The 10,406-nt window shown below is 39.9% G+C and overlaps 1 protein-coding gene across 1 annotated transcript; it reads right to left on the reverse strand.

Annotated features, from left to right (window-relative positions):
* Window positions 1-5,012: 5,012 nt before the first annotated feature.
* LOC146626434 (peptide Y) lies at window positions 5,013-6,188 on the reverse strand. Its single transcript, XM_085360551.1, has 3 exons — window positions 6,001-6,188; window positions 5,306-5,386; window positions 5,013-5,037 (listed from the first exon to the last, which is right to left on the reverse strand). The coding sequence occupies exons 1-3, from the start codon at window positions 6,186-6,188 to the stop codon at window positions 5,013-5,015; spliced, it is 294 nt and encodes a 97-aa protein (XP_085216677.1).
* Between the last annotated feature and the right edge of the window lie 4,218 nt (window positions 6,189-10,406).

Consider the following 10,406-nt stretch of genomic DNA (forward strand, 5'->3'; position numbering starts at 1 on the left):
TTGAGTGATTCAAAATAAAAGTGTTCTCTGCTCCCCACATGCATACTAATACACCCAGTGCACAACAGTTTGGCTGCATGAAGAAACAACATGGAAAAGAACACCAGATGTAGTTTTCCGTTGAAGAGATTGAGGTTGATAATGAAACTTTATCTTAACGGGGCTTTAAAAATCTAATTGTAGATGGTAAATGATTAACAATCAGCTAACAGCTTTCAGACCCCATGGCCATTTCTGCCACGAGACAGTTTGTGATTCTCAAATAGTTCAATTAAGTTCATTATCTCCTCTGTCTTTTGCTTTGTATTTGGCTTTATGCTGCTTTGCACAAAACCCCCCAAAAAACAACCAATTTTCTATTTTAAAGCAACATGACTACAATTGAGTGCAATCACTGCATATCATTTGAAAACCTGTGGTTTAAGTGTTACGAGTCTTCCTTTTCTCTCTGGTGACAGAGATTGTAATTAGACTTAAATGTCATGTATGTATCAGTGAAAGGGTAAAGGGCTTAGGCAAAGTGCTGTGAGCTACCCAGGGGGAGCTTTAACAATCAGCACCCTGGCTGGATTTCATTAAAGGATCACTTTTTCTTTTTGTCGTGATGAAATATAATTGTGGGCGTTTCATTGAACCCAAATGTTTTACACAAAATAACTTACATTAGCCTGACTAATATCAGCATTTATCAAGTATAACACAATACAGTATGGCATGCGTAAAAATATTAAAATTACAGCGCAATACAGATACTTTTAGTACAGCTCTGGAGTACGCTAACAACATCTGACGCCAGCTTTGTAATGTTTCGGTTTGTCTCTTCATTTCAGCAGCTTTCATTAAAAATGACTAGTTGCTTCATCAACAGTAGTGTGAAAACAGCTTTAGTAAACACAGCCAACGGGTACAGTCATGTGAAAAAGGAAGTACACTCTTTCCTAAGAGAAATCTAAATGCAGAAGCAGAGTGTGATAAAACTAAGTACACCCCATGATTCAAGAGCTTGTAGAACCACTTTTAGCAAAATAATGTGAAGTAATCATTCTCCGCATGACTTTATCAGTCTCTCACATCATTATGGAGGAATTTTGGCCCACTCTTCCCCAATGTGACGTTGTAGTGACATCTTTTATATGTCATTTTTGCACGTCTAATTTTGGTCCACTGAAGGGGACGTCTAGTGTTGTCGTTCGTACGATCTCCATGTGCGGGTTAAGTTATTTTTGCTTCTATAGACTATGTAGCCACATGTTTCCAGCGGGTGGAGGCCATGTTTTTTGTTCAGTAACAGTTATGTGTGAAGGAATGCAGAACAAAGTTCAAATGTTGAACGTCATATTGACGTCTAAGTTGGGTCATGGCTGGACGTCGAAATTGTAGACTTAGTTTGGACCGCCGTACCCAATATAGACATGATCTGGACATCTATCTGACCTCCAGTGCTTAGTTGGTTGGTCCTTGCAGTTTCTCTGAGCATTGCAGTATCTGACCTTCAGGTGAATTTGTTGGGATGGCTATGCCTAGGAAGATTGGCAATTATTCTGAATTTGCTCCATGTGTAGAATTATAAATTTCAAATTCTTTATCAAGAAGACAACCATTGCTTTCCTAACATACTGCCTGATATCTTTCTTCCTTGCATTTATGGTAAAACACACCTGAATGCTCTAGACCAGCCAAACTGCAAACACCTTTGCTTTTATAAAGATGATCAAACTTACTGATTATTACTTAATCAAAGGCAGCACCTGACTGGTATTTATGCCATTAATTCCTATGGAAGCAGGAAGGATGTATTCAGTTTTGCTAAATAAGTAATGATGTGTTTTATGTCATGTGTTGTTCACGAGGTTGTATTTGGACCTGCAAAAGAACAGATGACTTTTTATTATGTTCTGATAGAAAAACCCTTTCAAATTGAACATTGCACTACCATTCTGTCCTCCAAAAGAGAGGTCCAGTACAGGTAGCCTAGCAGACGACTAGTCCACCTTTTTTTTACCGAGATGTGAACATGTTTATTTCTGTTGTTAAATTAGGCATTTACACGGGGGGTCCATAGGGATTCACTCTTACAGCCACCCTCAAGTGGTGATTCTAGTGACTGTAGGTTTTGGCACTTTCACTTTGGCTCCCTTTTAAAGCTTTGCAAGTTGCCGCCTGGTGCCGGAGGGGCTGAGGTGGCAGGTAGAGAGTAATGAGCAGGTCATTTCTTATGAATAGAGGTTGGGAAAAGATGCTGAGGCTATGTGAACCACGACTCATTAATTTCCCTGTGGAATCAAGCGTGGATGGGGCCTTTCTTTTAGCCTGCTACAATTGATTAGAATTCCTAGTTGATGCAGTAATTCACCACTGGGGCTGTGAAAGCAGTAAGCTGAACAGAGTCACAGTTGAGAATCATTGAAGGTGGTTTGACTAAGAGTATTCTGTATGTATCATAAAATAACTTTTTATTGTATTTGGTTGTGACTCACACGTAGCTCTTTGAATCCTCCTGAAAGTTTGAGTAATACAAAAGGATTAGAGTTTGTTTATGCACTAAATCGAGGCTATGGCATGCTGACATTTTTCTCCTGATCTAAATCAATGCCTAGAGCTACATTTATTCACATTTTTCTTGCGGGAGACATTCTCACTTTATATAAACAACAAAAAAATAAATAAAAGTTTAAAGCAAAGCTGCTAAATGATTAAAGAACTCCTTTGGAAATCTTTCTGTCGAAGTGGAGCCACAACTGCCAGTCTTCTAGTCAATCCCCAAAGCTGGGAAATTTATGGTAAACCTCACACTTCCAAAATAAAACTGATAAGAAGGCAGAAGTTTCTTTAATCCCAGTAAAAAAGCTCTTTAGTAGATTATGGATCCAAATGCAGGACTCAGGAAACAAAGACTCAAATCAAATTTAAAGCTGTCAGCTCAAAGTGAATACAGAAAGTCCAAATATTTGCAGAGCAGGGACCCCAAACACCAGAAATCTCAGGAAACATGAGGCAAGCTGACATACAGGTATGAGGGATGATACGGCAAAGGACATAGGACAAAAGATAAACATCGGTCAAATGCATGCTTGTTTCAGTGAGTGCATCTTTAAACATTAATGTCGTAAAACGCTGATTAATAAATAAAAACCTTGGTCAAATTTTTGGATATCCAATCTTATTGTCATCAAAACAAACCAAAACGCCTCTAATCTATAAATCAGACAAACTCTGTTAGCTACAAATTGTTGAAGAACAATCTGAGATACATTTTAAAGAAGGCACACTTTTAGGCAAAATCATTAAACACAATGGGGTAGTTATATATTTTGCTACATTTTAATTTAGAGGTAAAATAAATAGCAATGGTCATTGCCTCTACTTAAAGGAATAATAATAATAATAATAATAATAATAATAATAATAATAATGTGCAGGCTAAATCAGAAACAAAGGTCACTTTAATGTTTTTAAATTGAAGACACTAGCAGTACTTTTTAGACTAATATAACGAAAATATTTCACATTATAGATTACTTTGCGGCTCTATGCCCAAATGAACCTTTTATTGTCTATCTTCTCTCTTATTGCTCTTTATTTACAAATCAGGCGTATTGTTAGTTGGGTAGTCCTCACGCGCTCAAACACCTGCACTTATCCCCACTATACGGGCATGCGCAATAGCATCGAATCCAGTATGTTACCAATGTTCCCAACAAATCATTTCATTGTACAAAAAAAGACAATAATTCTGCCTAGGGTTGCCATACAGAGCAATACTGTTTGCCTGTTCTGACTTTACACAGAAGCAAATAGCGTGTAGCCTGAGGCCAATTAGGCTAGCTCAATAAAAATTGCATTAGCCCCCCCCCCCCCCCCCCCCGCCTCCTCAAGCGAATGGGCGTAACCTCGAGAAACGACTCCACGACATTACCTGGATTTTAACAGGAATTCCTAATGGCAGCACGGTCTCTCCTCCTCGGAAGCGCTCATAAAGACAAGGAGTGAAATAGCTGGACTTCTTTGTAGAGGGTAGGGTAGCTTTAATGACAAGAACGGGGTAATGAAGACTGAACGTAGCCTGTAACAGTAGACACCTGGCGAGTGGGGAAGGTAGACTATGCCGCTGGGAAAGGCTTTGCTTCGATTAACGGTATTAATACTACCCACTGCCGCTAAAAACTAAACACCGCGTGAAAAATAATAATAAACCACAGGATGAGGTGCTCACCTGCCCGGTCACCTTTATCCGGACGCCCTCTCGATATGAGATGCAGGAAGAAGACGAAGAAGGTGTGAGATATCAGACTGACAGTTGCTGGAGCTCGGCAGCCTTTTTCCCCCCTCTGTGCAGTCACTTTCACAAAACCAGCAGCTACCCACACAAACTGCTATCTTTAACGAGACAGCACATAAAAGGGCTCGCGTGCTAATAGAAATGGATCCATTGATTAAAAGCCAGTAGGCTGCCGGATATTAAGCACCGGTCTTGTTTCCCCTCCAAAGGACGTCCAAGAAGGCTTTGTGATGGCAAACGCGTGTTTTGGGCTCGTGCCCCTGTGTGAAGTTAAAGCCTGTCCACTGCCGTCGATGTGAACCCACGCACGAGCAGCAATAGGAGAGCAGAACTTGGAAATGTGCGTTTTCTAGTTATATAGTGACACCTAGCGGCAATCAAAGTCATTGCAGTTACAGTGCAGCTGCTACAAATACTCTTACTCCCATCCTCCTATTACTACCACCACTATTACAACTAATAATAATAATGATAATAATAACAATGCAGGATTACAAAAGCACACGTTGGTCGGTGTAATACTTTAAATTCACAGAGGTGTTTATTGTAAATTTGATTTCGATACAAATTATTTACACATTTGGGAGAAGAATTATTACATGTACTTAGAAGGGCAAACAAACATAGTGAAGCAAATAGACATACATGCTTATCATATAATTAAACATATGGCATCACTGGATCCCAAGCAGGTTGCTTCTTGAGGATGTTTTGGTAGTGTGGGATTGTGTGTTTACCACTGGTCAACGTAGTCAGAGCTGTTAAGAAAAGAGAGATAGTTTTAAAAAATGGTTACATTACTTGAACTTTTTTTGCATCTTAATAAGTGGTTTGCAAAAGCGCTAAAAGATTTCTCATAGTTCAATAATATAGTCGGTTTAGTCTGAGTATTAATTAACTGTTGCTTTCTGGTAATGGGGCTCTTATTCAATATTGGTTATTAGCCTGCCTAGTAAATCTGATACACCTATTTCAATTTTTTCACATTAAAAAAAATTCTTCTAGGCATCATGGCATGTTACTCACCGTGGCTCAGTGTCTTGGTTTGAATTTCCTCCATACAGCAGCCAGGCCACCGCCTCCTCAGGGGCTGATCTCTTCCCATACCTGAAGAAAGTCCACACCAGCATATTTAACAAGTACGACTAAATATTAGAGGTTATTATTGACTATACTCAGCATCCATCTACTAAACCTAAGCACCCAGACATGTAAAAATCTAATTTTGAATATTTATGACTCAGCTTTGACTTTCACCTGTCAGGAAACAAGGAAAATGAATAAAAATCTGTGGTGTTCCAGAATGTGTATTAAAAGATCTGGAGTATCAACAGAAGCATCACAGTCTGTCTGGATTGCAGAAAAAGAAAAATAGCTGGACTCTTCACCAGCATCTGAAAAGCCTTGATTTAAAGTATTGAACAAACTTTACGTGACTGAGTCATGTCACAACGGGAGGGCTTCCATGCCCCATTTGGCAAACCTTGCAAACCTGTCCTTGAGCCCAAGACTTTAATCCCTCACATCAAAGGAGACAGACTTTGTATCTGATCCAACCAGAGCATGAAGAGGTACCACATCCCTACAAGTTTATCCAGCATCTATTAGCCTTCTTCTCTTCTTTCTCACCTTTTCCATCTGACATATTAGCTTATTTAAGAAAACAACCTGATGCACACCCGGGTTTTCGCTACTCCTTTAACTTTCTTTTAGAGACTCACCTCTGTCTGGTGATGAGGTTGACATAGTGCCTGACGGCTGCGTGATATTTGGCCCAGTCCTCCGGTGAGGCGTCGCTCCCGGGGCTCTCTGGTTTGGGAGGGTAGGCGTCCGCAAAACTGCTCAGACACACCAGGATGCAGACGACGAGCGCTGCGAGCATCATCCACGATCTGAGCGTGTTGGCCATCTGAGGAGAGAGGAGAAACAGCAAGGAACGATCACATCAAAGGCAAAATCTGCTAAGGCTCTGTTTCACAGGAATAGAGAGTATTACAAAGGTTATATGAAAGTACGCAAAGTGCCAATAAGTTTCGAAGTGTGTGTGTCTGTTTGTGGTGAAGTTAAAAATCAAGACGCAACAGAGAAACAGAGTAAGAAATAACTTACTGTCTGATTTGTCTCCTGATGATCTGACTGTCACCTCGGCAGTGCACCTCTCTTGTTTCTCTCCTCTCAGTTCACGGTTTTTATATGATCTGGATGGACATCTGATGCGCACCGAGTTAACGATTAACCACACCCCCCGGCTTTAGTGGCCGTGTGTAAATGGGGTAATTATGTCCCCCACGAAAAAAAAAAAACTCAGACTAAACTTATGTGCCTGGGTTCCGATATTTGGCTTTTATCTGAATTCTGAAGTTTTATTGGGTTTATGGGGAAAAGACGCTGATTTTACTGTTGGATTAGCCAGTGTGTGTTCAGCACCACGAACAGCGCATCAGGGCAACAATATAGAAAAGAGCACAAACTGCTCTTTAGAAACCATAGCATGGTGTTAATAGAAGTGAGATATATAATGTTTAACATGTGAGAGAAAACATTTTAACACACATTACATATTAACTCGGTAGCCTATCACTGTTCTCACATAGTCCTGCTTTATTTCACGATTACTCAGTGAACTGTTATTTTGTTACACTGCCTCGTTCCCATAGCGGAAGACTTTCTGTATTTCTTTGCATTTATGTGAATGAATTCATTCTATGATGCAGCAATGCAACTATAAATCCTGCTGCATACATTTTTAGTTCCCTTCACTTTCTTTCTTGGTTAAGAAAGAAAATTCTTTAACATCAAACCAGAGTTCCCCCCTACTCTCTCTCTCTCTCTCTCTCTCTCTCTCTCTTTTTAAATAGCATGTTTAAAAAAATCAAAATCAATAACACCACAAATCTCATAAATATCAAAGCTTTCTAAATCCTGGCATATTATTGTTAATTTGCGGACATTGTTGTCTATTACCCAAAATAATTTTTGAGCCGAGCACAAGATCTTTAGTAACTGATTCTGTCAGTATCAGAAAGTTTATATCAGTTGATCTTTTATTTGCTTTTATTTTTTAATAAACTTTTTTTTGGCACCTGGGAGTTTAATTTGACTAGACAAAGTAGTAATGGCATGCTTATAAGAGTTGGGAAGCCAAACTTCAAATTTAAAAAAAAAAAGATTTGTGGAAATTTCTGCTTTACTTTAAGAAAAGAGACTTCTAGAATTGTCCTAACTTGTGTAATTATTAGTCTGAAAATGCTTAGCTTGCTTTGAATAATCACCGCAGCATGCATTATTCAAATGGCCATAAAACCTTTGTTAGGGTAGGGGTCATAGGCCACACATGAGTGTTTGGGCCATTGCACTCACGTGTAAGTGGCAGCAGTGTGCTTCATTTTCAGTGAATGCTTGAATTAAATGATTTAATGAGGTGTTGGAGAACCAACCAAACATCGAAAATAATAACATAACCTTCATGATGCATGGATGTCATGTCACTCTGTCCGAAACACTGTGTTTACAAGATACCTTTCAGGTACTGAGTGCTGAGGCTGACTGTTAAACGCTCACGTGTGTGACCCGTGAAGCAGCTCCAGCGTATCTTGGATCTTCACAATTCGCTGTTCACTTCATGATGCCTGAAGGCATCCTGCAGTGCCTTTGTTGAGGTTTGTGTGCAAGCTGCACAAGATGGAGGTGTGCAGATGGTAAATGTTTTTTGTTTCTCTGCATTTTTTCACTTTTGAATTGTTGTGTATGAATTAAGCTGTAGGGGATACTTGCAACTCCTTGTTGATTTTGCAACCCAAAGGTTAGCTTGAAATTCACAAAGTCAGCAAACAATCATAAATCTGTTTGGTTTTTTTCATGCATTTTGCCCGAATCTTATTATATGATATTAGTTAGGATTAAACACGGGGATAAACATGACACAGATGTGCAATGCCACATAGATATTACGTTAGGTAATTCTCCAGAGAATGCTTTCAAATCATCCTCAGAATGCAAGAAAAGCAAAACTACAGCACAACTACAATACATACATCAAAAAGTCAACATTTGCAGTAACATTTTAAAGGCTCTTGTGAGATAATACATGAATCAGAGATGCTGTCATCATAGAGTAGAACATAAGAGCATGTTTGTCCTACTCGGCTCCCGAGGGAAGTCATGAAAACTCTTCTCTCCTGTGTTTTATAGAGTTGTAAAAAACAAAGGTTTTTCCTTTGTCTGTCCCTAAGCCCTTGTCAAAAAAACAAGTTGACGCAGGCATAAATTCCACCTGACAGCCTCTGCAAAGCTTTGGACAATAAACAAGAAATTAAAGTGGATGTTCCCCTGCCATAAAGGTTGTAAGTGGATTGTGGTATTGCCCGTTGATTGCGCTGACCATTTCTAAGCAATTATTGTACAATAATTCAAACCGATAGCGAGGGGCAATTGTGTTTTATACAACCAACGATGCTGAAATTGACGCAAAATAGCAAAAATGGAATTTAAATTGGTAAATCTTAGCTTTTAACAACCCGACGGGCTTGGATAGGCTGCTTAAATTACACTGATCAAATAATAAATAAGTAGTCTACTATTCAAGATGACCGATATTTGTCCTGTTCATTGTAAGCACCCATTTCCCCAAGATAACAGTGGCTATCCTATTATTTCTACTCCAGTGGTTAACCTCTTTGCACTCTCTCAAAAGCCCATAAAAGTCAATGGCAAGAAACAACAATATGCATAAGGCAAACTCATTAGCTTGGTGCAATGTTTGTCAGTAAACACCAAGAATGTAACAGGCCCCTGATAAGAGAAAGGGCAGACAGTGAAGTTTTCACAGTCGAATAAGCCCCAGCTAATGCACTTCTGAAGAGCAGTTTGGGCTCCTGCATAGAGGTGAAGTGTTTGGATTGCCATCAAGGCCAAGATAATAGCACCTGCAGGGGTGCCACTGATTTCAAAAAACTTTTTCTCTCTTGTCTTGTTCAGTTTTACCAACTTTTCTTTAGTGATATCGGTGCCGCTGATGTGTGTTACAGCATTAGGTATTACATTTAAAATGAAAGACTTCTTTAGCTTAGCAAAACTTAAGCAAATCTACTTACTGTAGGCATTTACCTGCATTCTCCAAACGTAGCCCTAAAAGCTTTTCTCCTGTAAGTCTGTCTTTACTTTAGATAGTAAACCCACCTCCATTTCCATTTGCATTACACAAGCTAGTTCCCAGTCCAAATAAGAACACACACACACATACATGCAGGGAGTCCATTGTGGTGTAAGAGCAATCTGCCTGGAGAATGTCTGACTCCTTCCTGCCTTTGCAGACAGTAAGGGGGAAATGATTAGGCCCTTTTTATTTTGCCTTATCTCCCGAACGGGGTAGCAGCTAATATGAGCAGAGTGCTTTTCAGACAACCAGGTCTGTTTGCACACCTCGGGAGACAAAACGGGGCTGCCCACCAGCAAAGGGCAATAATTCAAGAGCACATAAGTGGCTCGAAAGGGGTCTATGAGGGGCGCTGTAGATGGGAGGCCAAACATAACACACATTTCTCTTTCACGGTACATACTTACTGTCTGTCTGTCGATGACACATGTGCACACACACATAAAATGAGCTTCTTCGCCACAGCAGGGTCAAATAACAGGTGCACAAGTCAGGGCTTCACATTTTCTCATTTGGTTTCCAAACCAGTGATACCTCGTATTATTTCCTTTCTCCCCTCCAGGGGCTTTCTCCGCCAGCTGCAGCATTCATCGTGACCATTTGTCTGTTTTGGGAAGCAGAGCTGACGCATTACATCAATATCCCGCCAACGGATACGTGTATGAACGAGCTGGCAGCGGCAGTCAGATGGGCGATGACACACAGGTTAGACAGCTCAAGTGGGGCTGATGATTTAATTCGGTGAATGTCCTCAAATATATTACAAATTAAGGAAGCCATTGTGTTATTTAGGTGCCCAACCTGTCCCCTGAAAATCTGTCACGCTCTATAATGTGAGGTGTAAGAAAAAAGGAGATCATACTAGATGTGATTGCAAAGCAGCTCATGGAGATATTTGATATTTCCTGTAAGCTGTGGGGATTTTGAATCTGTGGGGGATTGATTTGGGATATCTTCACGATGGACTTGGCA

This window comes from Diplotaxodon limnothrissa, linkage group LG8 (assembly GCF_057381915.1).
Source record: "Diplotaxodon limnothrissa isolate DT_005_m linkage group LG8, D_limnothrissa_male_GT1.1, whole genome shotgun sequence".
NCBI classification, from domain to species: Eukaryota; Metazoa; Chordata; class Actinopteri; order Cichliformes; family Cichlidae; genus Diplotaxodon; species Diplotaxodon limnothrissa.

Coding starts and splice junctions, on each gene's coding strand:
- LOC146626434 (XM_085360551.1), bottom strand. CDS start 6,188: ATGGCCAACACGCTCAGATCGTGGATGATGCTCGCAGCGCTCGTCGTC. Junction 5,387..6,000: donor AACCTCATCACCAGACAGAG/GTGAGTCTCTAA, acceptor GACTTTCTTCAG/GTATGGGAAGAGATCAGCCC. Junction 5,038..5,305: donor AACCAAGACACTGAGCCACG/GTGAGTAACATG, acceptor TTTTCTTAACAG/CTCTGACTACGTTGACCAGT.